This window comes from Marmota flaviventris, chromosome 10, assembly GCF_047511675.1.
Source record: "Marmota flaviventris isolate mMarFla1 chromosome 10, mMarFla1.hap1, whole genome shotgun sequence".
NCBI classification, from domain to species: domain Eukaryota; kingdom Metazoa; phylum Chordata; class Mammalia; order Rodentia; family Sciuridae; genus Marmota; species Marmota flaviventris.
In genome coordinates, this window is record NC_092507.1 from 25,902,890 (window position 1) to 25,929,754 (window position 26,865).

At 53.8% G+C, this 26,865-nt stretch overlaps 3 protein-coding genes across 3 annotated transcripts; all 3 read left to right on the top strand.

Annotated features, from left to right (window-relative positions):
- Positions 1-46: 46 nt before the first annotated feature.
- Gjb5 (gap junction protein beta 5) lies at positions 47-856 on the top strand. The gene has a single exon (XM_027937701.2). The coding sequence runs from the start codon at positions 47-49 to the stop codon at positions 854-856; it is 810 nt and encodes a 269-aa protein (XP_027793502.1).
- Positions 857-3,757: 2,901 nt separating this feature from the next.
- On the top strand, positions 3,758-4,558 carry Gjb4 (gap junction protein beta 4). Its single transcript, XM_027937704.2, has one exon. The coding sequence runs from the start codon at positions 3,758-3,760 to the stop codon at positions 4,556-4,558; it is 801 nt and encodes a 266-aa protein (XP_027793505.2).
- A 20,586-nt stretch (positions 4,559-25,144) lies between these two features.
- On the top strand, positions 25,145-25,951 carry Gjb3 (gap junction protein beta 3). The gene has a single exon (XM_027937693.2). It carries the CDS (start codon positions 25,145-25,147, stop codon positions 25,949-25,951), a length of 807 nt encoding a protein of 268 aa, XP_027793494.2.
- The last annotated feature ends 914 nt before the right edge of the window (positions 25,952-26,865 follow it).

The following is a 26,865-nucleotide window of genomic DNA, read 5'->3' on the forward strand; positions in this document are numbered from 1 at the left end:
GACTCTTCTCATTTCCCTGCAGTGGCGTCTGACACGTGGGTCCACCATGAACTGGGGGATCTTCGAGGGAATCCTGAGCGGGGTCAACAAGTACTCCACAGCCTTTGGGCGCATCTGGCTGTCCCTGGTCTTCATCTTCCGCTTGCTGGTCTACCTGGTGACGGCCGAGCGCGTGTGGAGTGATGACCACAAGGACTTCGACTGCAACACCCGCCAGCCCGGTTGCTCCAACGTCTGCTTCGACCAGTTCTTCCCCGTGTCCCACGTGCGCCTCTGGGCCCTGCAGCTCATCCTGGTCACCTGCCCCTCGCTGCTCGTGGTCATGCACGTGGCCTACCGGGAGGCCCGGGAGAAGAAGCACCGGGAGACAGCTGGGGAGGGCGGCGGGCGCCTCTACCTGAACCCCGGCAAGAAGCGGGGCGGGCTGTGGTGGACCTACGTCTGCAGCCTGGTGTTCAAGGCCGGCGTGGATGCCGCCTTCCTCTACGTGTTCCACTCCTTCTACCCCAAATACACCCTCCCTCCCGTGGTCAAGTGCCACGCGGCCCCCTGTCCCAACACAGTGGACTGCTTCATCTCCAAGCCCTCGGAGAAGAACATCTTCACTTTCTTCATGGTGGCCACGGCCGTCGTCTGCATCCTGCTCAATCTCGTGGAGCTGGCCTACCTGGTGAACAAGAGGTGTCGTGAGTGCCTGGCAGCGCGCAGAGCAAGGGCCACACACAAGGGTCATCACCCGGACTGTGTCACCTCGAAAGACCTCCTCTCGGACGACCTCATCTATCTGGGCTCAGACCCTCACCCCCCTCTCTTGCCAGACCACCCCCAAGACTACGCAAAGAAAACCATCCTGTAAGGAACGGGCTGGACAGGACTGGCAGGGAGCCCTGGGTCGGAAAGTTCCAGCATCTCTCATGGATGGGGGCAAAGGGAGGATTCAGAAGGCCTGGGATCTGGTCCCTACCCCCCAACTCTGGCCACTGCTCCAGCAGGTGGCCTTAGGCACATCTAAAGATCCTGAGGGCCACCTCCCAGGACCATAGTGAGGAGGGGTGTCAAAGGAGATCAGAAGGGCCAGCCACCCCCACCCCATGCGCATGACCCACCAACAAGGCTTAATAAAGGTCAATGCATTCATTGATTTAAGGTACCCTTGGTCATTTGGGCTTTGTCACCCTCACCAGGTCACTGTCTCAGTCTCTGGGATGCACTTGACTGGGTCAGATGAGGAGCCATCCTCTCCTCCAGAGAAGGGGTGCTCCGGCTCTGCTGGAGACCAAGCCACGTGCTCATGCTCAAGGCTGGCCCTCAGCCCCCAAGGGTTGTCTACAGAGGTCATGGAGCTCAGTGTGGGGGTGGCTATGCTGCAATGGGAAGTCCCCGGATTGTAGGTGCGCACACCTGTAGTCAGGCACAAGCACCAACAGGACTCTGGGGAGGTGGCTTCAACCCTTCTCCAAAATGGGTTAATAATGCCCAGCCTGTCGAGTTCTGTGAGCACTCATGAGTTCATGGCTGTGACGGGGTTAGCTGGCTGTAAAAGGCCACATAAATGTTAATCATTGCTATTAGGAAGCACTCGATAAATGCTTGTGGGAAATGAGGCACAGGGGCCCCTCCCTGGCTGCTCATTAACCTTCACTGTGCCAGCCAGACGCAGGCCCAGGGTCCTCTGCAGCCCCAGTGGGTACCCCACGTCCCTGAAGGCCTTACCCACTTACCCAGAAGCACAGAGGCCCAGGTCCACAGGGAAGGGAGAGTGAGGCTGTGTCTGGGCCCCTGACAACTGGGGCATTTCATGCTGCCAACCTGCATTCCTGGCCTCAAGCAGGGCAGCAGGTGCCCATCTAGAAAGACCACGGCCAGCCCCTCCCATCCCCCCTGTGCAAGCCAAAGGCAGCTCAAGATCTAATCCCCAGAAAAATCCCCACCAGAGTAGGACGCGGTCCTGGGCTGAATCAAAAGTGCTCCTTTCTGTAGATGTCAGCTGCTGAGGACATCAGAACCAGGCTTCCAGAATAAAGGGCAGGAGAGGGCCCTGGGGACAAGAGGGTGTGGGAAATGAGGCAGAAGGAAGGGGAAGGGTCAGTGCCACTGGTGCCATCCTGGGCCTGGGCATGATCGAACCAGGTCCTGTCCTCTCACTGCAGTCTCACCCACATGCCTCCACGAGGTTAGAGAGAGGGCGTAGGCCAGGAGAGGAGCGCCCGGGTGTTTGGCTCTGAATATGTGCCCGGGGAAGTCCGCCCGCCGACCTGCCCTACCCACCCACCCGGATCACTCTCGACCGGCTCATTGGCTCAGAAAGCCCCACCCCACTCAGAAGCGAGGAACAAAAGCTGCCTCCAGGAGGCCCTCGGGCCTACAGACAAGCCAGGGACAGGAGAGCAGCCACTGGACTCAAGAAGGGTGAGGACCTATTAGGGCAGGAGACAGGGCCAGGAAGATGGGGCCAGCAGGGCTGAGGAAACCCCGGGGGAGCTGGGGCTGGGGGCCAGAATACAGGGGTGAGGGTCCCTGGAGAACCCCAGGGGAGCTCCAAGGAGGGGAAGGAATCCCCTGCCAGACCAAAGGGAGGCCAGAGGACCGGAGAAGAGATGAAGAGGGATCGGGAAGGCGCGTGGGGCTTCTCTGCAGTTTAACCAACATGTATTGTGTGTTTGCGGGGCCAGACCCAGAGCTGGATGGTGGGGACAGATGAATGAGATGCGGTCTGACAAGAAAGACAGGTGAACGTGGCCTGCCGTGGAAGGGTGCTCGGCAGGTGTCCCAGGGGTTTGGTGCCTAACAAGGCTGAGATAGAGACAGGAGAGGGCAGGCCGTGGGATGGAATAGGATGAGGACTCCAGATAAGAGGCGGTGGAGGTTGACAGACACAGAACAGGGCCTGGACGAGGAGAGCCCGAGAGGTAGCCAGCCAAGGTCGCCGAGCCGTCAGAGAAGGGGAGTCTCAGAGAAAGAAAAGCAATGGTGGGCTACACACCGTGCCAGGGTCCAGCCGGTGCCCATCCCTGGCCTTCCCTGGAGCTCAAACAGTTGGAATTCCAGAGGAACCCACTTGTGGTCGAGACCGTCAGTGTTCCGGCGCCAAGGCAGGGAGGTGGCAGGGATGATGCCAAGCCACCACAATTTCAAAGGGCTCTGTTTAGTGTAGGAGGGGATGTCTGGGAAGCTTCCTGGAGCCAGGGAGGAGGAGTGAGGATGGAGATTGTCCTGGGATCTACGTAGGCGCAGATGCGGACATGCCCGGTGTGGGGCCTGGCACCTGTTGGCATTCAGTCAAAGCTGGATTCATCTGACAACCCTAAAGGATGCACCCCCACACCTCCTGCCTGGTCCAGCCTGGCCAGGGGTCATTCAGGGGAGGGGGTCATTCATTCTCTTCGCCAGTCCTGGGGTAAGAGAGGCTGGCCAGCCTGTGGGGCAGCATGATTACTCTCACGTGTATTTATTACTTTGTAGAATAAAATAATCCCTGATTCCCGAACCTGAAGACAAAGGTTCAAGACCAGCTCTGCTACTTCCAGCTGTGGGACCTAGGCAGGTGCCTCTGGACTCACCTCCCTGTGACATGGGGGTGATGGCCATGCCTCCCCCTCCAAGTCCCTGTGAGTGAGGACACCATGACCCCGCGGTTGTGAACCGGTATTGTCCCCCACATCGTACTCAAGGGTGCCCATTTCCGGGCTCCCAAGGCCTGAGTGGGTGGCACCCAGGTGTAGACCCCCCTGTGTGAGGTGCCGAGGAAGCCATCAGCATGAACTGGACCTTCCTGCAAAGCCTCCTGAGCGGCGTGAACAAGTACTCCACGGCGCTGGGCCGCATCTGGCTGTCGGTGGTCTTCATCTTCCGCGTGCTGGTGTACGTGGTGGCCGCCGAGGAGGTGTGGGACGATGAGCAGAAGGACTTCATCTGCAACACCAAGCAGCCCGGCTGCCCCAACGTCTGCTACGATGAGTTCTTCCCCGTGTCCCACGTGCGCCTCTGGGCCCTGCAGCTCATCCTGGTCACCTGCCCCTCGCTGCTCGTCGTCATGCACGTGGCCTACCGCGAGGAGCGCGAGCGGAGGCACCGCCTGAGACACGGGCCCGGGGCGGCGCCGCTGTACAGCAACCTGAGCAAGAAGCGCGGCGGGCTGTGGTGGACCTACCTGCTGAGCCTCATCTTCAAGGCCGCCGTGGACGCGGGCTTCCTGTACATCTTCCACCGCCTCTACCAGGATTATGACATGCCGCGCGTGGTGGCCTGCTCGGTGGATCCCTGCCCCCACACCGTGGACTGCTACATCTCCCGGCCCACGGAGAAGAAGGTCTTCACCTACTTCATGGTGGCCACCGCGGCCATCTGCATCCTGCTCAACCTCAGTGAGGTCACCTACCTGGTGAGCAAGAGGTGCATGGAGATCCTCGGCCCCCGGCGCCGGAAGTCTCGTCGCCGAAGTCGTCTACCCGACACGTGCCCACCGTATGTGGTCTCCCAGGGAGGGCACCCCCAAGATGGGAACTCTGTCCTAATAAAGGCAGGGTTCACCCCAATAGATGCAGGTGGGTATCCATAACCTGCAAGATCAGCAGATAGGATCCCCAGATCCCCTGGCTGTCCCCTAAGGAAAATGGACAAGGGCAGTGACATCTTCTGTAGAGCAGGTAGGTGGCTGTGGGGGCTCAAGAAGCTCACCCAGGAGCCAGGATGCAGTGGAGGGGTACGGTTTTGGTGCCGGGTCCCGAGCCTCAGGGGACCTAATGGCTGGTGGGGATTTTGTATATGACAACAGGTTATGTCAAACCTGTTAATAAACATGATTTTCCAAGTACTTACAGCCCCAGTGAAGAGTGGTGGGTAAGGAAGTACGGGAGTTCCGATGAACCTCAGAGAGTGGCCCCAGACGACTCAATGGTCATCTGAGCCCCAGAACCTCAGATCCTCCTGTCACTCCCCACCCCACCCACTCACACACATTGTGCCACCAGAATGTGGAGGGGAATGCCCAAAGGCAGGGGCTAAACCAGGGGCCTCACGATGCTGCCACCAGCTGACCAAGGCAGGAGAAGAGGGAGGCATGGGGACCCTGTGCCCACAGGAGCTCCTTCCCAGGGAGTGTCCCTCAGATGAATGCAAAGCATGTGACTTCAGAGGCCTCTGCCTCCCATGTCTGACCTCCCTAGCTCTGCCCAGTATGGGTCCCTAGTAGGGGAGTTCCTGAGGGTGGGAGTGAACTGTCCTGGAACCAGGGCAGAATGGAACTTCCCAGGCTGTCCAGGAGATGTGTCCCCAGGCGGATCCTTGGATCTAGGGCAGCTCCCTTCTTCTCACCCCCATGTACTGCCTGAGCAGCCTCATCCTCCCCCACCCCAGTCCTCAGGCCTCCGTGATTCAGGACCATGCTTTCAGCCTGAACCTGCCCCTGAGTCCCACCAGTTGCCACTAAACAGCCCTCTAGGGGACCCACAGTCACCTCACACCCCCGGCAACTCCAAAGGGACCCCGTCATCTTCCCCCAAACCTGCCTCCTCTTAAAGTCCCCACTCCACTCATGAAGGGCATTGCCACCCCCCCCCACCCCACAGTCCAAGCCGGGAGCTGTCCTTTCCTGCTGATCCCCCCAGCCTTCACACCTGCATCCCAACACAGCACTCCCAGCTCCAAACAACCCCCAAATCTGCCCCCTTCCACTCCCTGCCTTACCCCCGCCTCTCAGGCCTGCCCTCCTCTCCAGGATGGAGTGATGGATCTCTTCATGAATCTGACCATGCCATTGTTCTCACTTTAAAAATCCTCCCACCCCATCCCCGTTGCCCTCAACCTGGCCCCGCAGCCCTCCACCTCGCCGGCTCCCTCTCTTCCCACCCACAATAATACCAAAGGCAGGTGGTTCCCGGGCCCATAGTCATGCTGTGGCAGGCCTCAGGCCTCTACCACGCTCCTCCCCTTCCCTGGGATGTCCTTCCTGCCTCCTCTGTGACCTGTCCTCAAACCCCAAGGACAGCCTCCCCACCTCCCCATGCGCCCGCCCGCCCAGGTGCTGCTCTCCTCTGCCCTTCTCCCCGAATCTGGTGGCCAGTTCCCCCCAGTGTCTCCCATCAGCCTGTGAACCCTTGAGGGCAGGATGCTGAGTCACCAGGTCCCTGCTGGCCTTCAATAAATGTTTGTTAAATGAGTAAATGAGCTGTGAGGTGCTTGGGGGAAGGATGGTGTGTCCTGTTTATCTGAACCTTCCACCATACCTAGCCCGGGAGGTCAGCAAAGTGGCTTCGTGTTTGATTGATTTGTTGTTTTACCCAAATCCAGCCTCAAAGTTTCATTTCTAGATGAGGAAACTTGGACCTAGAGAAGAGAGGGGTCCCTCCAGGCCCACTGGGTAGCCTCCATGCCCACCCCGAATATGGGACAAAATCAGAGGTCACCCCCTCTCGAGTCAAGTTCCCAGAGGCAGAGCCAGAGGCAGGGATCTGGTGCATGTGAAAGAAGCTGTAGGGAAGCCAGTCAGAGCAGAGGCTGAACTGAGCAGGAAGGCAGCAGCCCGCGGCCTGATTGGTGCGGTGAGGGGGATTTAGATCATAAATCTCACCACCAACTTGTCTCCCCCTGGAGGCCAGGACACTGGGCTTGTGATAGCGGGATGGCCAGCTGAAAAGAGGGTGGGGATAGCTTTGGCGCAGTTGAGGCTATTTCTCCAGGGTCTGCTATAACCCACGAGCAGTTAATATTCACAGCAGCTGGGAAATGGTGTCCTCCAGTAAAGGGGACATGGGCAGGGCACCATTTCCATCTATTATTGCTGAAAGCTCCTGTCCCCGATGCCAATCCAATACCGAGGACACAGTGTTGAGAAAAAGGATAAAGAAAAGTTTGTTGCTTTGCTAGCAAAGGAGAAACACAGGGGACCCCTGTCCCAAAGGCTGTGATTCTGCCCATCAGCAGGAACAGGGGGCTTTTAAACAGTGACTCAAAGGCTACATTCCGCATGTTCTCTGTCTGGAGTTGTAATTCACTCGTTAATTTGGGAGACTGTCATTTCTGAGATCACTGGTACCATCCCCAAAGTCTGGATTACTTCATTCCTATGGTGGGTGTGTACTCAGGACAGATAACGCTGTTTACATGGGGAAGAAAGGTAATCTCGGTTCCCCTGAGATGAGATTAGGGAGGAGAGATTAGGGAGGAGCAGAGAGAGAGGAAGAGACAGAAACTCATCCATTTTAAAAATCTGCTGCAGTGGCAGAGCAGCAAGGTTATATTCCAAGCGTAAAGTGGACACTGTGGCAAGGGCACCACCTGTTAACTCCTGAGCCCAGGAGACAAAGGCAGCTTTCACCCCCAATTCAAACCAGAGCTGTGACCATCCAACCCAGGAGAGCAGGGCAGCACTCTTGACCAAACCAGCTGGTCACACACTGCTCAGACAAAAATAGCTCCCAAGTCCAGGCCAGAGGCCCAGACGCAACCAACTCGCATGAGAGTTTAGGAGTCCATTCCAGGGGCTGCTGGGGGGTCCTGCCTATGATGAGCTCATCTTCTCCATGGATGCTACTCCCCAGAGGTCTCAAGTCCTAAGCCACAAGCCAGGTGGAGGCAGAACACCACCTGAGACTGGCCAGAAGCTTCCAAAGGGAGCTGAAACTCAACTTGTAGGCCACACTTGGGCCATCGGACTGTCTCATCCTCAACCTCACCCAGGATCTCAAGCCCTGCACACGGCGCTCTCCGCCCCTCAGACCCTGACCCACCCTCATCTTCATGAAGAATCCCCACTTGTTCCTGCTACTGCCATTTTCCTCCGCCACCCCCTTTCCTGTGCCCTTTGCTGCTGTCTACTCCTGACCCATGGCCAAGGGTCTTCTGGTGTCTTCCTGTGATCTGGGACTGTGGTAACCTCCTGTGCATTACTCTGTCCTTTTCATTCTGTGGCCTCCTCTCCTTCCAGAACATTCAGCTGCCCACTCCCAGGACCACAACCCACTCCACCCTACCATCTTCCATTGGATTCGGGTCAACAAATCCTGATTGCTAACTTTCACCTGTGTTGAGTGCTGGGAAGAATCCGACAGGACTCCTGGCCTCATGAAGCTTACATTCTAGAGAAGAGGACAGCTACCAATCTCATGGCACACTGGCGGAAGCACAGGGCACTGGCGGAGAGAGAAAGGAGGCTCTAATAGCCAGGCATCCAGGAAAGGGCTCCCTGGGACCTCTTACACTGATGGCGAGAGAAACAGGAGGGTTTCGCCCAGCGAAGGAGGTGGGATTCCAGACGAGGGGACAGGGTATGCAAAGGAGAGCAAATCTGATGACAAAGATTGAAGGAAACCCAGATGGCTATCAGTCGGGTGAGGGGCTGGAATCAGGGATCATGCAGGATCATGCAAGTTTTGTTTATAAATATCTGTTCATGATATTTTTAGGACTTTAACCTAAAGACAATGACAGGCCCCAGAGAGATTTAGCAGGGAGAGGACATGATCCAATTTGCAGTGTCTCTGGTTACAACGTGGAGGCACAGAGGCAGGGCTACCTGTTTGGAACCTGATGCAATTGTCTGAGAGAGAAAAAACAAGGCCTGAACCAGGCAAGGCGTGTGCCATGGGGATGGAAAGAAGTAGCTGGATTTAAGAAATGTTTACGGAGATAGAATCACAAAGATTGGGTGATTCCTTGGGTGATTCCGTTGGGTGTGGGGATCAAGTCGAGGGAGGAATCAAAGTGTCATCCAGGTTTCTGCCTCTGGGTGGTGGTGCCATTGACCGGAGTCAGAAGCCCCAGAGGAGGAGCAGGTTTGAGGGAGACGCCATGATTTCAGCTTCAAACACATTGAGTTTGAGATTCAAAGGGAAGCATGGTTATTCCTTTCCATTTCTGGGCCATCAGAGCCCTGGCTTGTTGCCTTTCCATGACTACATTGTTATCATCCCTAGGGATCTCATGTCCATCAGCAAGACCTCTCAGTTCCAAGAGAGATTAGACTTCCTCACTCCAACTCCACCCGTCTCACCCTCCCACGTGTGTGCGCTCACACCCTAGACCTTGTCTGTACCAGGAGCTGCCTCGTCTCCCATCTGGCTAGCCCACCCAGCCTCTTTCCCACTCCAGCAGTCCTCCTGCCCATCCACTGACCTGCCGGTCACCCCCTCCACAGCCTCCCTCCCCTCCTGTCCGGCTCAGACACCACCGGCCCCCAGACAGGTATGAATCCCTAGCTATCCTCCACTCCTTTGCCTTTGTGTGCTCCTCCTGTGCTCACAAAGACCTGGAAAGACCCTCTCCATGTGGCATTTCCATGTGGCATCACCATACAACCAGACTGACTGGTCTCAACTTAGACTTCTGATCACAAAGCTTAAATGGACACTCAGCATCTCAAAGAAATCCTACATTTTTCTAAAACTTGAATCCGATTCTCCCAGATGACTATATATTCTACCTTCTCCTCTTTCCTCAAACTGCCTTCTCCCAATCCGCCATTCCAGCCGACAGACTGCTTCCTGTGTCCCTGGGGCACAGGAGCAATAGCTGAGTGCTAGCACAGCGCCTCACCTCCACAGCCACCAGGCCACCTCGCTGGCAAGCGTACCTGTCTGCTATGCCTTCTGTGACAGGGACAAAGCATCCCTGCTCCTGTTACAACCCCTTCACCAGGTCGCCAGGCTCCATCGCCTCTCACCGGCTCCAGACTGTACAGCACAGTTGGTACCCTCTCCCCCAACTCACAATTTCCCTTTCTGCAAATATCCTATAATATGTTCATCTCTTTCTCTTTTTAATTCTCTCTTGACATCAATCCCATCCTTCTCCAGCTACTATCCCATTGACAAAACCCAAAATCCTCAAAAATTTATCTACATATGTCTCTATTTCCTCGTCACTTCATTCCAATCCATGATCTCCAAGTTACCAAATCCAGTGCCCAGTTCTTCTGCCTCATCTTACCCCTGCAGCAACATCTGGCCATGAGAGCTCCTCCCTCAGCCCTGTCTTCTCCTGGCTCCCGGGCAGGTCAGGGCTTCCTCCCACCTCACCAACAGGCCTTGATGCCCATGGGCGTCTCTTCCTCCTCTCTAAACAAAGACGTCCCTGGGCCCAGTTCTCTGTACTCTTTCTCCTCGCTGATCTCGTCCAGTACATCTATAAGCGGATGACTCCCACATCTATGAGTTTGGATGTAACCTCTCCATGAGTATCAGACTCATGGATCCGCTTTCGTCTAACCCCTGATCCCCCTCACCAAGGACAGATTCATGTTCTCTCCCAGTCTTCCCCACCTTGGAAGATGTCATCTCCATCCACCCAGCTGCTCCACTCAAAAGCCTAGGAGTCTCTTTCCTCATAACGACACCCACACCATTGCCAAGTCACGTTGGCTGTAATTCCAACATACATTCAAAATGCAGTCACTCCCTACCATCTCCAACCCCAGCCCAAGCCACTTGGTGTTTCAACACCTGGACACCTGCAGCAACTGGTCTCCCTGCCCCGACTCTCGCTCCTTTGAAATTCCTCTTCCACAGAACAGCCTGAAAGACCTTTCTGGCAAGTAAATCAAATCAATCGAGTCACTCCCTTGCTTTAAAACCCTCCAAGTGGCTTCCCATCAAGACCAGAAAAACAAAAATCAACCAAACCTTTCCAACCGTGGCCTGCAAGACCCTCCGTGGGTGGGCCCTGGCTTCCTCACCAAGCCCACATCCTTGGCTCCCCATTTTGGCCACACTCCCCGCCCAGTGACCTTCTCCTTCTCAGGGTCTTTGCACCTGCTCCTGCTGGCAAGGTCCTTCCCCTAGAGTCTCACACACCTGTCTCCTCGGCTTTCACATCGCAGATCAAACAGCCCCACTCCCAGAGCCTGCTTCTGACCGGCCCTCTCCAGAAGCACGCACCACACCAGCACTCTCTATCCCAGGCCTCATTTTGTCTCCTTTGTAGTTCATCCTAGCTGATGAAATTTTCTTATTCGTTTACATGTTTATTCTTTTTACGTCCCCACAGAAATGAGCTCCTAGAGCGGAAGGACTGACTCTGCTGTGCTCATCACAGGCTCCCCCTAGCACCTTGACAGTGCTTGACATATAGTAAGCACTCAATAAAAAAGTGTCGACTGACTGATGGGCACACAGGTGGAGACATCTAGCAAAAGGATCAACCAGGAGATATAGAGTTGGGAGTCAGCACAAATGCCTAAACAGAAGGGAAGATTTTGTTCCAAAATTACTCCTCTTGTAGGAAGGGTTTGACTTATAATCAAGTCCCTACAAAGTGTTATGCATTATGGGGCATGATCTCAATTATTGCATTTTGAACAACAAAATGTTCTTTGGGGGAAACTCATTAGCCTGAAATAACCTCAATCAATGAAGTCTGGGATATTCATGGAGGTCACTTGGCAGAATCGGAAAATATGGAGGCAAAGACATTTCACAAAATCTCATCATTATTCCTAGGGTAGAACCTTACAACTGCAAGTTTTGTCTTTGTAAGCAAGCCCTTAAAAAAAAAATAAGACATACTTTAAAAACCATAGAGGAAGTGGTTATGTTGTGGAGAGAACAGACACATCTACTGGATGATTTTTAAAATTTACGCACCTAATATCATGCAGCCTTTTGTGGCCAAGAATAAAACCTCCAGCTTCTCATAGAGATTCAAAAAGCATTATGACACAAATAACTTGGACAGAAATAAAGTTTTTGTACTCTGTAAAATGTCAATGAGAACAAAAGTCTAATATTGACCAGAATTGATGTTAATTGATGTTATTAAATAAAATGGCTCCATAAAATATGAGGAGAGGAAAAGCAATACTTCTTAATGTATTTTATACAATATATGACTTTCTAAAATATATATAGCAAATGAAGGTAATAGAGTACCTTCTTATTCTACCCACACTAGAAGGTTTTTTTTGTGTGTGTGTGGTGTGTGTTTGGTACTGAGGATTGAGCCCAAGGGGGCTTAATCATTGAGCTATATCCCAGCCCTTTTTATTTTTTATTTTGAGTCTTGATAGTTGCTTAGTACCTTGCTAAATTTCTGAGGCTGGCTCCTCCTGCCTCAACCTCCCACATCCCTGGGATTCCAGGCATGTGCCACCACTCCTGGCCAGAAGTTTACATATTCAGTTAGCCCCAAACTGTCTGCAGCGTCTTCTTATTGGGAGGAGGGAGGGCTGCCCTCTGTGGTGGGAGGTGATGAGCCTGGAGAGCGGGTGATGCTGTACAGAGATGCAGGGAGACCAGAAAAGATGCCCAAGGATGGAGGGTGAAAGGCCAAATGGAATGCAGGAAAGTCAGCCGAGCTTAGGTCAATAGGTGTCAACAAAGCCAAGGGAATATGAGTGTCACAGAGGAGGAAGAAGCCCAAGAGAAAGAAGTTTCTAGAAGGTGAAAGTGATCTTCAGAACCAAAGGCTGATGTGGGTCAAATTCAGTAAGGGTTGAAGTGAACTCAGTAGATTCACACAGTGGTACCTGAGGCAGTAGGGTGGTCTGCAGAGATGGGACACAGGAAGAAGCCAGGTCCCAGTGAAGTGGGGGGACAGTGAGGGCCAAATAAATGGAGACGGCAAGCATGGAGGAGAGCGTTGAAAGGGATATTTAAGAATGTTTAATGGTATGAGGTTGGTAGGGGAAGGTCGAGGTCCCAAAGGGAGCCCAAGGGAATGGGATCAAAAGCCCCTGGGAGGTTCAGACTCAGACCAGAGAAGGACAGGTGTGAGACACGTGCAAGGTCAGGTCATCCCACTGTGGACTGCTGCTGCCGCCCAGCCCCCCCACTTAGCTCCTCCACTCAGGACCTCATAGGCACCCGCAGCCCTTCTCCCCGTCCACCAGCCGCTCCTCTGTTCCCCTCCTTCTGTATCCGGGCGAGGCCTGAGCACCACAGCATCTCTGACATCACCCTCATCTCACGTGCCAACAGATGCCTGCTTCTCTCCTGGACCACAGCAGGAATGGCACCCGCCCCATGCCAGGCCTACAGTAAAAGGGTAACAAACTCTTGCCCAGATGAAGACTGCGACAAATTCCTGTCCCAGCAGTATCCCCACTGTCCTGCTGAGCAGAACGCCTGGCCCCCGTCAGTCCTCATGAGTGTTTCCATCCCTTCTCCCTGTGCTGGGCTCCGTGAGGGCAGCCCACAAAGCCAGATCACTGCCAATTCACGTCCTCCAGCCCTGCCCATCTTGGTGACGCCCTGCCTTAATCTCCTGACCATTGACCATGGTGGCAGTGTTCTCAATGTCTCTCCTGGCAAGTGTTCTGGCTCATTCCATTTTATTTCTCCTAGAAAGCAGAGCTGTCCAAGAAGACGCCTCTCCCTGTGACTGTCACCAAGCCCACAGACCACCAGTTCCTCTTCCTCCCTCTCCCCCTGAAGCACAGTGGGGGGACGGGGGCGGCGAGGATGCTGCACCTGTTACTTCTCTAATCTCCCTACAAGTGCCAAGGAGCCTATTCTCCCCACTTCCTTGCTGTCTCCTAAATCTGTGATCTCGGCCTCCCCCCTAGTTCTCTGAGCACATAAGCAAGTTCAGTCTTTCCCATCATAAAACAAAAGCCCAACCTTTCCTCAACCCTAACCCCCTGCAGCGACCTCATTATCTCTCTCCTGGCTTTCACAGCCATTTCTCCTCCCTGGCTTCCTACCCTCTCACCCACCACCCACCGGCAATGATCCATCTCTACCGCGCCAAGACACCCCACAGCCCTGCCTGTGCCAGCTTCACCTACAATTCCTTTGTCACGCATGGAGACTTTCCATTTCTTGTCTTGATGAGTTGGCAATCACAGCACGCCGCCTTCCTTCTCTACGCTCTTCCCGGTTCCATGGGCCCTTTGTTCTGTCCACCCAGGACTGTCCCCCACTATACTGGGGTTCTAAAGATGACCGTCAGCCATGCATCGGGGCCCCTTGGAGTGAATTAGGGTGAATACATGCTTCAGGTGAGGCCTGAAATAATCTTCAGATTATTTCAATTGATTCTAAGTGAAGCAAATGGTGGCAAAACTTGGGAAGGCATGAGTTCAGAGCTGCTGGTGACCTCGTGCAAAGTCTTATGTGAAGTCCCACCAGTACCCGGAAAGGCAGGAGGCAAGGGAAAGGGAGAGGGCCTGGACACACTCCAGAGCCAACTCCGGGTGCTGTTAGGAGCCCAAGGCATCCATCCCTGCCCTTCCTGTGTTTCTATGAACCCATACATTCCCCTTCCATGCCCAAACTAATTCAAGTTGCATTTCTGTCTTTTTTTTTTTTTAACTGTAGTTGGACACAATACCTTTATTCATTTATTTATATGTGGTGCTGAGGATCAAACCCAGGGCCTTGCACATGCCAGGCAAGCGCTCTACCGCTGAGTCACAATCCCAGCCCTGCATTTCTGTCCTTCGCAGTGAAGAGTCCCAGCTAAGGCACCGACGGAGGCTTCTGCAGCACCATTCTCTGGCTTCCTTCCAAGCTCTCCCTGTCGGCCTCAGCCCACCTCTGAGCTGGGAAGGTCCTGGGGCTCCATCCCAGACCCTGCATCTCTCCTCATTCTCCACACCCTCCCTGGGTGATCTCATCCTCTCATGGGGCCTTGACAACCCACCAGGACAATGTTGAATCCCAAATCCATATTTCCACCCCTACTCTCTTCTTTCAATTTTTTCATGGTGATAGAAGACACATACCATCAAAATGACCACCTTAGCCACTTTTAAGTGTACAGGGCAGTGCCTTTCATGACATTCACAATGATATACAACCATTACCAGCATTTAATTCTAGAACTTTTTCATTGCCCCTAATGAACACTCCGTACCCATTCAGCACTAACCCCCACTCACCCCTCACCCTAGTCCCTGGTCACCTCTCACCTCCTTCCTGTACCTATGAGTTTGCCCACTCAATATTTCACAAAAGTGGAGTCATATAACATTTATCCTCTGGCATGTGGTCCATGTTACTTATCATAATATTCTCAAGATCCATCCCTGTTGTAGCCTGTATCAGAACTCTATTCCTGTTTATGGTTGAATAGAGTCCCACGTGGGTTTAGACCACATTTTGTTTATCCTCTTATCGTTAATGGACATTTGGGTTGTCTCCACCTCTTGTCTATTGTGAGTGCTGCTGTGAGAAACATTCACGTCCCAGTATTTGAGTCCCTCCACTTGGTCCTCTTGGGTGTGTACCCAGGAGTGGGCTCACTGGCTCAGGTGGTAATTCTGATTCACTTTTTGAAGAACTGCCAAACAGTTTTCCACAAAGACTGCGCCATGTCACATTCGCATGGGCCACACTGAGGGTACAGAAGACAATTTGGCTCTGTGAAGGCAGCCAGCCCAGAGCCGCACCCCACCCCTGAGGCTCCGGGATGGGCTAAGTGTGGGAAATTGGGTGAGGCTCAGGGATGGGGGGGGGGGGACGTGAAGCTGTCTATTGTGCGCATAACCTCATGACAAAAAGGGTCTTTTCAGGACTGTGTCAGAATGTCCCAAAGACCTGATCAAAATGGCTGCACCAGAATATCACGACAAGTCATTTAGCCAACTCCAGGCACAGGGACCCTCCTTTTGACCCCCGTTTTCTCTTTCCCTCCCAACCTGCTCCTTCACCCACACTTCCCAGCTTAGCCTTGGCAAGCCAGTTCTCCACTGCTGAGGTCAGGACCTCTCCCATGTGTAGGGACAGTGATCGCAAAAAACACATCCCTGCAACCCAGACCCAACCAAGCCTCTCCTCCCCGATGTCCAGTGTCCCTTCCTTCCTTGGCCAGGATCAAGGCTCCAGAAGCTCCCACACATGAGGTGACAGGCTAGCGTCAAGGCCTGCTGTACACACTTCACCCCCAGCTGGCTTCCCCAGCCATCCTGATGTCCCACACTCTGGCAACGCGAAGCACAGGCCAAGCAAAGAGCCCTCCATCCCCCACCGCTAACCCAGAGGGAGCAGAGGCTGGATGAGCAGATGGACTCCAGCCAGCCACTCAGCCCCCTGGGATTTCCGCCTGGTAGAGGGAAGGAGGGGGCAAAGGAGGCATGGTCACCGAAGGCTTCCGGAAGAAGAGCAGGTGGTCAGGGAGAAACCTCTGGAGATGGGGCGCTAAGCTAGGGGGGAACTGATTCAACAGCTGCCATGAGCTGGAGTGGGGACTACAACTCCAGATAGGAAGGCCAGGGCAGGTCGGCCAGGCTGCTCCAGACAAAGAGTACGTCCACGGCACTGAGGCTGGGCAGGACCTGCTGTTCATCCGTGGCCATTAGGATGCCAGTGAGCCAGGACAGGAGGGAAGGAGTGTGCAGGTGAGGCCTGGCAGGCCTGCATGCATAGGGTCCTCCAGCCGCCATGATGCTGTTAGCTGTCAGTCTGAGTGAGCAGGGGAGCGGGGGTGGGGGGCGGGGGGCATTTTGAACAAAAACATGCACAGCCCTTCAGGAGACTGCATTACAATAAATGAACGGGGACAAGGACTAAAGTTGGGGGCAGTTATGAGACTATTGGATCAACCCAGGGGTGATACGGTCATGGATTAATCCAGGAAAGATACGGCTTATGCTTAATGTTACCAGGGCCACACAGAGTTGCTACAGGACCCTGCAAGTCCACTCCTGGGTACAAACCCAAAAGGATGGAACAGTTTGGTCAGATTCTGAAAATGTTTTGAAAGCAGCACCAATATTCCACCCATTGAATGTTGGGTAATTGAAAAGAGGGTCGGCAATGACTTTATTCATGATCTGGGGCCTAAACAAGTAAGTGAGTAAAAATACCACTTACTGGAAGAGCCAAGTGAGAAGAGACTCCTGGAGAAGAAGAGAAGGAGTTCATGGCCAGATAAACAGACGTCACCTAAACAGTATGAGATCGTTTTAATACAAGCATGTCCCACGTACAAGCTAAAATTCAAATTTAACTCGGTGTGTTGATCTTTGCCTCTTTGGTTTTGGATTTGGTTTGGCTTTGCTTCTAAGTCTGACAACTTTCGTAAGTAGAGAGCTTAATTTGGGACACTGTAAGGTATGTTTCCCACTGAGCATCCATAGGGAAAAGTCACTTAGCAACTGGATACCTGAGAATGGAAACAGACTGAGCTGGGGTCCAGTATCTAGGAGTTGTCCCCCGAGTTTTGGTGTTTCAAAGCCTGTTACTGGTTGGCATTACCAAGAGAGTGAGTGAAGACAGAGAAGAGGAGGAGTCCAAGGACCAAGCCCAAGGATGCCCCAATACTTAGAAGTTGGGGAGATGCGGAGACTGAGAAAGGAAGTCCATAAAGGAAGGGGGAAGGGCTGGGGATGTAGCTCAAGCGGTAGCACGCTCCCCTGGCATGCGTGTGGCCCGGGTTCGATCCTCAGCACCACATATAAACAAAGATGTTGTGTCTGCCAAAAACTAAAAAATAAATATTAAAATATTTTTTTAAAAAAAGGAAGGGGGAAAAGTCAGCTGAGGGAGAGAGGAACCAGCTTCATTCCATGCCGCTAAGATTCTGGGGAAGGATGAGGACCTGACCATGGGATTTAGCCATGTCTCGACAAGAGCATGAGGCTTAGTCAGAACTCGCTTCCTGGAGGAGGGCAGGTCACCAGGGAGGATCTTCTGGAGGACGTTATAGGGTTATCTTGTTTTGTACTGGGGAACTGGATATTGAACCCAGGCGTGCTTTATTGCCAAGCCATATCCCCAGCCCTTTCAATTTTTTTTATTTTGAGACAGTTGCCAAGGCTGATCTTGAACTTGTGATCCTCCTGTCTCAGTCTCCCAAGTTACTGGGATCACAAGTGCGTGCCACTGCACAGAGCTGGAGCGTAGAGTATGGAAAGCAAAAACCTAACTAGAATAACTTCAAGAGAGCATAAGAAGGGGGGAGAAATGGAGATAATGAATCACAGCCACTCTTCTAAGGAATTTTTCAATGAAGGGGTAAGAAGAAATGAACAGACACCAGAAGAAGAAACAGAGCCAAGGAGAGGTGTGTGTGTGTGTGTGTGTGTGTGTGTGTGAAGATGCTTCCTGTAGCGGGAAAACGAGGAAGATCCAGGACAGAGCAAAAGGCTGATGGCGGTGGAGAGAAGAGGTGGAGGTCAGTCCTTGGTGGCCAGCAGGGTGGATGAACTTGTAGAATCCAGACAGCAACTCAGTAACCTGTCCATTACGTCCACAGATGTACTCTGCATCTGTGGATGTAGATGTCTCAAGCAACACGGGGTGTCCTGGAAGAAAAGCACGTTCTAGCCTGGGTCCTGGGACTTGGCTTCCTCCCGTCTGCCACCCCAGGCAGGAGTAGACAGCCGTATCCCTTCACACCTGACTTCCTGGTGGCATCTCCCTGTCCCATCTCTCTGACCAAGGGATAAAGCAGTCTTCAGGCCTCTGCTGCAGATGCAGGAATACAAGGACAACCCCAGGGGAGGTCCTGCCCATCCTGGAAACCCCTGCCCAAGGCCAGGGCAAAGACCGAGGGGCAGCCTGGGAGAAAGACGAGACTGGACCAGGGCCTGGGCCGGAAGAGATGCAGTGGCTTAGGGCCTACCACCCCCAGATGGCAGGTGTATGGCCTAAGGGGCGTGGAGGTGGCAGAGGCAGCTGCCAAGCCCTGGCGCAACACAATCTTGCCCTGAGGCAGGGGGATGGCCTAGATGGCCTCCCACACAGTCCCCTTCTCAAGGAGCAGAAATCCAGGGTGAGGCTTCAAGGACTTCAAGTCCTCAGAGCCTCTCTGAGGAATGGGGAACTCTCCCTGCTCATTCCCCCAAAAGCAAAGGCCAGTTTAGGGGGTACCTCCTGATCTCAGGAGGAAAGGGCAGCCTCTGGCAGGGTCAGATTAACAGGACCTATGAGTGAAGTCACCAGGTCACTAGAGCAGAGTAACCCAAGTACACATGCACACACACACTCACACACACACACACACACCCTACACACCACCGCCTCACACACAGCCACACATGCACACATAACCTCCCCAACCACACACATCCAAACACACCCACTCATGCCGTCCACACTAACCCCAGAAACACACCGTCTCCCCCACACTCAACCTTCTGCGCACCCGGCATTTACTTTACAAATAGGAACGGTGTCTGCTGCACCCCAAGGCCTGGGAGAGGCCGCAGAGACCTGAGCCCTGAGCCTCTGCCCCTGGAGGTCCTCTATGAGAACACTGGGAAGAGTGCCTGCTGGGGCAGTGCCGAGGAAGGGGGTGAGGAAGCTTTGGACAGGGTGACCAGAGGAACCTGCCCGGTCCAGAGTCGGGAAAGCACAGTCCAGGCCGAGAGAACAGCAAAGGCAAAGGCCAGCACAGCTTGTTGGAGGAACAGAAAGAAGGCCACTGAGACTGGAGAGTCAGGATCAAAGGAATGGCGTGTGACCGGAGGTGAGGCGAGACTAGGTCATTTGCAACCTTATAGGCCAACCTCAGGAGAGTGGGTACTAATCTAAAGGTAATGAGAAGTCACTGCAAGGTTTTCATAGGGGAGTGACATGATGCGGTTTATATCACTAGAAGAAACCATGGGAGACATTTTTATTTAAATATTCTCAGAGTGGCAAAGGCATTTCTAAATAAAATCAAACCCAGAGGGCATTAAAAAAAAAGATTAATGTATTTGACTACATAAAAATGTTTAATTCCACTTGACAAAAACTCCATATATAACTTAAAATACAAATGTCAAACTGGAGAGAGGAAATTCTATTCCTATCTCAGACAGAGGACTGGTTTCCTTAATATATAAAGAGCTCCTAGGAAATCAATAATAAAAAGGCAACCATCTTTGTCCATTATAAATGGACAAAGAACAATTCACAGGAAAATAAATGAAAATGGCTTTTAAATGTATGAAAAGATGTTCAATCTCACTCCATGATAGGAGAAATGTAAAATAAAAGTATAATGAAGTACCACCGGCAATGATTGTAAAGTTTGGGAACACTACAGTGACAAGGGTATAGAGAAACAAAAATTCTCATGTCCAAATTTTTAGTATATGTGCTGCCGAAGCGAGCACGAAATTTTTAAATGAGCATATACCTTCAACACAAAAGTTCCACTACTAGGAAAGTATCCTATAAACAAAATTTTTAATGAATTCAATAATGTTTATTCAAGGATATTTGTTGCAATGGTGTTTGAGATAGAAAGGAAGACTAAAAACAGCCTTAATTTTCATTAAAAGAGGACTGATTAAATAGATTATAGAAAAATATACTATTTAGTTCTTTTACAAAAAGAAGAAGAGGAGGAGGAGGAGGAAGAAGGAGGAGGAGGAGGAGAAGAAGAATCTGCTCTTTACCTACGGGTAAGGGAAATGTCCAATATTTTTCAAATGAAAAAGGCAGAGTGCCCAATTACCTTCCTGGCATCCTTCCATAGATTAAATGAAGGTTGTCGCCATAGTTGAAGGCACACAGATGACTCAGGAAGGAAAACCATGAGGTGGGCAGCCCTCGCCACTCAGGTCTGGCCCTGGAAACATGCACATCATCAGTGGACAAATGGGAGTTAAAGTCCCCGGAGCTCACCTGAGAGAGAGAAGGGTCCTGGGACTTGCCTACCGAGAGCCCAGGACATGAAGGTTCCCTGGTGTGAGGACATCAGGAACCAGGAACGGGTGTCAAGGAAGCCCGGGAAAGAAATGCTCTGAGAAGAAAGGAGGGGCCAGTTTTTTCAGGTGCTTCTGAAGGTCGAAGAAGATGGAGACTGAGACATGGCTGTCAGGGCTGGCATCATGGAGATTCATGGTGGCCTTGACAAGCTGTTTTTAGTAATACAGTAGGGACAGGAACATTGTTCCGATGAGTTGGAACAGGGCTAGGAGGTAAGGAGGTGGGAAGCAAGCTTCGAAACGGAGCAGAACAACAGGTGACAGGCAGCAGGTGGCAAAGTCATGGTACCCCCACCATCACACCCACACACCCTCAAAACACATTCGCACAGAACCACCCAGACCAGCCACTGTTGGATCTCAGCAGAGATTTTCAAGGGTCATGGCCACAGCGAGTAAAAGGTGGCCCCTGCCCTATAACTGTGCCCTATATACAGGTACTCAACCCTGCTGAGACCTCCCAAGCTGGCTCTGTTACTTATTATCAGTGTGACCCTGAGCAAGTCACCCAACTTCTCTGTGTGTCAGTTTTCTCACTCACAGAAGCAGGAAGAATCACACCTGCTTCGTGTGCATGCTGAGAGTATGAAATAAGGCCTGTGGGGCAAAGCCTGGCACAGAGATGTTTCTGGGCCACTAATTTAGAGGTAGTCTTCTCACAAAATGAAGAGTGGCAGGGGGACCATAGTTGATGCATTACTTAGGAGGGTTTTTTTCCTGTTTTGTTTTGTTTTTGTTTTCCGGTGCTGATGATGGGACCCAGGTCTTCATGCAGGCCAAGCAAGCAGTCTGCCACTGCCACACTTCCCCAGCCCAGGGGCCATTTTTTAAATTACAAAGTGGTGCTGTTAATTATGCCAGGACCGCAGGCATAAACCAGTGCAAATCCGGGACAAATGCGATGTGCCGTTCCCATAGGAGCAGCCATCTCTGTCCAGACAGGGAGGACTCAGGCCTGAGGGTGACTAAGGATGACTAAGATTCAGGGATTCCCGGAGTCCGTAAGCCAGGGGGTTCCCAAGGAGTCTGGGACACCATGGGCTCTTGTTAGGTTCCTCATCATAGCAATAAGTCAATAAGAAAAGCATCTTTGTTCCCAGAGCCCAGGCCAGGTGCCACCCAGCCACAGGCCCCTGGCTCTCACCAGAGGGTGCAGGGCGCAGGTCTGACCCGGGGACAGGCTCTGCCCCTTGACTTAACTCCAGGCAAAGACCTCTCCATCCCGCCTTCACCCCCCACATCTCCCTTGCAGGCATAGGTCTCCCCGCAGCCCTTCCGCCGAGGGCACACAGTCTGGCCCCCACTGTGGCCCTCCAATGTGCACCTGGCTCCGTCCACGCTGTCATCGGGGACCCGTGGGGGGTGGGGGGGGCGGGGGCCGGCTTCCTGGAGTGTCCTCACGCAGGGTTGGGGCCTTGCGCCGGGCGGGGACCAGGATGGGCAGGGCACTGGCACAGAATCCGTGGTACCGCGCGGGGGCGAGTCAAGATTGCAGCGTGTCCCACGGCCGCGGCGCTTAACAGTTTGCCGAGGGCCTCACGCCTCGAATCTCATTGGCGCCTTTGCCACAGCCCTGCCCATGGCCACCGACGCCCCCATTCCACGGGTGAGCAAACCGAGGCCGGGCCGAGCCGCGAGCCCTTCGGGAGCGTGCCCGGGGCGCGTGCGGCGCAGGGATTAGAACCCGGGGCCGCCCGCGGGCGGCTGAGGCTCCGCCCCCGACCCTGGACCCTCCCTCCTCGACCTTGGACCCTCCCTCCTCGACCTTGGACCCTCCCTCCTCGACCTTGGACCCTCCCTCCCCGCCGCGCGCCTCCGAGACCTCAGAGCTGCGCTGGGCCTCCCTCGGGCCTCCTCTGCTGCGGGCCTCGGGGACGCGGGGCCAGGCCCCAAGGTGGCCGTGCTGCTGTGCTGCTGACGGTAAGAGCGGGACAGGGGCGGTCCCCGGGGGTGCGAGTGCTCCCGTGCGCTCCCCTGCGGCGGGGCTGGGGGCAGGACGCGAACAGGCGGCAGAGGGAGAGACACCCCAACCTGCCTCCGCCTGCTCCCCCCTCGGTTCTTGGCGGGGTGACCGTTCCAGCTGCTGGAAGGTTCCTGGACCGACACCACCACCCCAGAACCACAAGCTCCCGAGCTGCCCGGAATGAAGGGAAACGGGTGGGAAGGGAAGGGGCTTCTGTCTTTGGAGGGCATCGTAGGGGGGGTGGCCAGCAAAAGCTGGACGCGGTCCCATCCCCGGAGCTGGGATCAGTAGGCACTCAGTAGACTGTGCTGGGAGCTAGTGGTGGGGGACTGCAGGGGTCCAGAACCGGATCCGCCAGTCCACAGCGCGGTCTGAGAGGGAAATTCTTTCCCCCTGAGTCGCCTCCCTTGGGTGTGTCTGGCGGGCGGGACTGGGCCTGAGCACCTGGAAGGTGGGGGCCCAGGAGGCAGCGGTGGAGGGCTTCAGGTGGAAGCAGCTCTTGGGGCTCCTCTTCTCCCGGGCTAGCAGGTGATGCTCCCCTCTCTACCTCAGCCTCCTGAACTCTCCCCAGGTGAGTGGCGATCAGGGAGGGAACCTTCTCTTGGGATTCTTACAACAGTCCAAGAAAATAGGACTTTTTTCCCTTTGGAGGTAAAGAAACGGCCAATTACATTAGAGAACTCTTGGGCCACTTTCAGCTAGTAAATGGCAGAGCTGAGGTCTGATTGCAGGCACGACTTTATGGTCACTGCATGGTTCACAGTCCTCCCCAAAAGCCAGGCTTGGGGCGATGAGAGTGGGGCACAGAGGAGGGTCTCCAGATTTGAGGTCTTCCCAGTCACCCCAGCTGTGGGAGATTGTGCTTCCAAGGGGCAGGCGGTCAGGAGGGTGATGCAGGAAGGGGTCCTCACCCTCCCTCTCTCCTGTCCAGGCCCATGCAGCTCCTGCTGAGCCTTCCCACCCCCTCTCTGAGAACTCAGCATTCTCTTGGAGCATTTAGTGAGTGCCTACTGTATGCTAGGCACTAATCATGAAGCCCTGAACAAAACGGAGTTGACATTTTAACTGGGGCACCAGACAATAAATACAAACAACAACAAAAAAATGATAAATACTTGAATTTCAAGTGGTAATTAAGAACTGTGAATAAAAGAAAGGGGGTAGGAGCAGAGCGACTGGAGACAGGTTCAGATCCAAGGTCATCCCAAGAAGTCCTAATGTTTGAACAGAGGTAAATGAGAAGGGTCCAGCTATGTGGGGTTCTGGAGGGAGAGCATTCCAGGTAGAGGAATTAATGTAAAGGCCAGAGGCCTCAGTGCAGCCGGAGTAGGGAGAGGCAGAGCAAGCGAGTGGGAGAAGACAGTGAAGATGTAGAATCCGGGGTTCAGTTCTAAACAGTGAGAAGCTAGTGGGGGTTCTAAGCAGGTGGCATGAGCATGACTGAATGGACTCAGGGGCGCACAAGCAGTAGCCTCAAGGCCAGTGAGGCGGCCCCGGCAGTGATGTAGATAAATAAGAGTGACAGTGGCTCAGAGCACAGGCCCAGCTCCAGGGCACTCACATGTGCACGCAGGTCCACACAAGCACCTGAAGAGGTGTCTGCTCTCACACCCATGGCAATACAAGGTACACTCAGTGACTCACCCAGCCACACCCTGTGAGTCACTCCAGGGCTGGGAGAAGGATGTGTAAGGACAGACCAAAGCACACCTCCTCACCACGAAGCCCTGGCAACCAGCATGGCTCAGGGTGGCCGGGACATCCCCAGGCCCAGCACGGGGAGGAGGGGATTGTCTCTACAGAGTCCCTGGATCTGGTGACCTTCCAGGAGCAAAGCCATAACCCTCCATGTGCACTCAACCCAAAATGGTTCCCATCGTCACTACCCACTGGCCAGGAGAACTTGGAGGCTCTAGCTCCTCTCCCAGACTTCGTTTCCTCTCTAGAGATTGGGACTCATAAACCCCAACTTCACAGGCTGATGTGGAGGCATGGACAAGGTGACAGGCAGGTGTGCAGCACAGAGGGAGGGGAAAGGTGGAGAGTACAGGCCCTAGCAGGACAGCCTGGCCTTGAGTCAGGCTTAAGTGAGGGACTTGACCTCTCGGCCCTTCACAGTAATAAATAGCTGGCATTTCATGAACATTTACCATGTAGTGTGTGCCTTGCAATTTTATGTCGTGATTATCAGCTTTTCATCTGTAAATGGGGAGCAGAGTCTATCTGCCCCGTGAGGTCATTATAGGATTAAGTGAGCTTCTGCACACGGGGTGGTTAGCTTCATAATTGGCTCATAGTAAATGCTCAGTGAATGGTCACTGTTAGCAACAAGCACACATTCCCTTCTGCTGGCTTACTAGCTCTGACTGTGAGCAGGTTACTTGTCATTGTATCTCAGTTTCCTATAGGAAAGGGAGGAATAACATGGGAGGAATAATAGTCCCAATCTCAAAGGAACACTTTGATGATTGAACTTGTCTGTCCACATAAAGAACTCAGAACAATGCCTGGCACCTAGTAAATGTTCAATAAATGTTCATTAACATGACAGTTTTTCCAATCATTCCCTCAGGTGGGCGCGGTCCCCCTTGTCCCCACCAGGCACCATGGACTGGAAGACGTTCCAGGGCCTTCTGAGTGGCGTGAACAAGTACTCCACAGCATTTGGGCGCATCTGGCTGTCAGTGGTATTCGTCTTCCGGTTGCTGGTGTACGTGGTGGCCGCAGAGCGCGTCTGGGGTGACGAGCAGAAGGACTTTGACTGCAACACCAAGCAGCCCGGCTGCACCAACGTGTGTTATGACTACTTCTTTCCCATCTCCAACATCCGCCTGTGGGCCCTGCAGCTCATCTTCGTCACCTGTCCCTCGCTGCTGGTCATCCTGCACGTCGCCTACCGGGAGGAGCGGGAGCGGCGGCACCGCCAGAAGCACGGGGACCAGTGTGCCAAGCTGTACAGCAACACCGGCAAGAAGCACGGGGGCCTGTGGTGGACCTACCTGTTCAGCCTCATCTTCAAGCTCATCATCGAGTTCCTCTTCCTGTACGTGCTGCACACGCTCTGGCATGGTTTCGGCATGCCGCGCCTGGTGCAGTGTGTCAGCGTGGCGCCCTGCCCCAACACTGTGGACTGCTACATCGCGCGGCCCACCGAGAAGAAGGTCTTCACCTACTTCATGGTGGGCGCCTCCGCTGTCTGCATCGTACTCACCACCTGTGAGATCTGCTACCTCATCTTCCACAGGGTCCTGCGAGGCTTGCACAAGGACAAACCCACAAGGAGCCTCCCATCCTCCAGCAGCCAGGCCTCCACCTGCCGCTGCCACCACAAGTTGGTGGAGGCTGGAGAGCTGGGTCCCAACCCAGATGATGACACGCTGCAGGCTTCGGCACCCAAACTGAGCCCCGTCTGACCACGTCTGGGGGCGAGGTGAGAGGGGTTGCATGGTGAAGAGGTCCTGTAGGTGCTGGGAACTCCCACTTTGAACTCACCAAGCTCTCCAGTTTCATTTGGGGCAGTTATTTTTGCTGCTGGGTACTGTGCTGTCCACCTGGATGTAGCTCACACTGCACACCCCCACGGAGGAGGCAGACATTTAAACAAGCAAATGAACCTAATATAAGCATGCCGGGGAGCAGGGCTCTTTCCTGACCCCTAAGGGGACAGTCAAGCCAGGCTTCCCTAAGGGTATAGCACTAGAGGGGTGAGGCATGCTCCCAACGGTGGCCTGGGTGCCACCAGAGGAGGGATGTTTGCCCCAGGCTGGGTGCACCAGGCTCCCTCTGGAGAAGCCACCAGGCTCCACAGGTGGGAAGGTCTCCAGCACAGGAAGTCTGCAGGGGGGTGTGGGAAGAGGCAACAGTTCTAGACACCCAGGGACCCTCCTCCCTCAGCAGCATCCCCTTGCCCCCAAACCTTCCCCCAGCCTCAGTCAGCGGTGGTCTTGTCTTCCTCCCTCCCCAGGTGTTCAGCCTGGTGCCCTCAGTCCCCAGGAACTCAGGTGGATATGCCAATAGGAACACCCGCAAGGCAGCTCCTTGAAATCAATAAAGCTGTGTTTTATACAGATTGGCTCCATACTTGGTACTGCCACTCACAGCTCCCTGACAGCAGGGAAGAGCCGCGTGGCTGGTGGGTAAAGCTAGGGTGGAGATGGCTGGGGTCAGGCAGAGCTGGGGTTGACAGGCTGGAGCCAGGGAACCTGATACACATGTTGGTATTCTAGCCGTGGACACAAGAGGGCGCTGTCCTCCCTCTACAACCGCCCCTCTAACCTTCAGAATTAGACTCTGCCCTGAAGACACTCAATCACTGCTCTTTTCATTA

What these genes read in the sequence shown, in the direction of transcription:
- Gjb5 (XM_027937701.2), top strand. Translation starts at nt 47, where the DNA reads ATGAACTGGGGGATCTTCGAGGGAATCCTGAGCGGGGTCAACAAGTAC.
- Gjb4 (XM_027937704.2), top strand. Translation starts at nt 3,758, where the DNA reads ATGAACTGGACCTTCCTGCAAAGCCTCCTGAGCGGCGTGAACAAGTAC.
- Gjb3 (XM_027937693.2), top strand. Translation starts at nt 25,145, where the DNA reads ATGGACTGGAAGACGTTCCAGGGCCTTCTGAGTGGCGTGAACAAGTAC.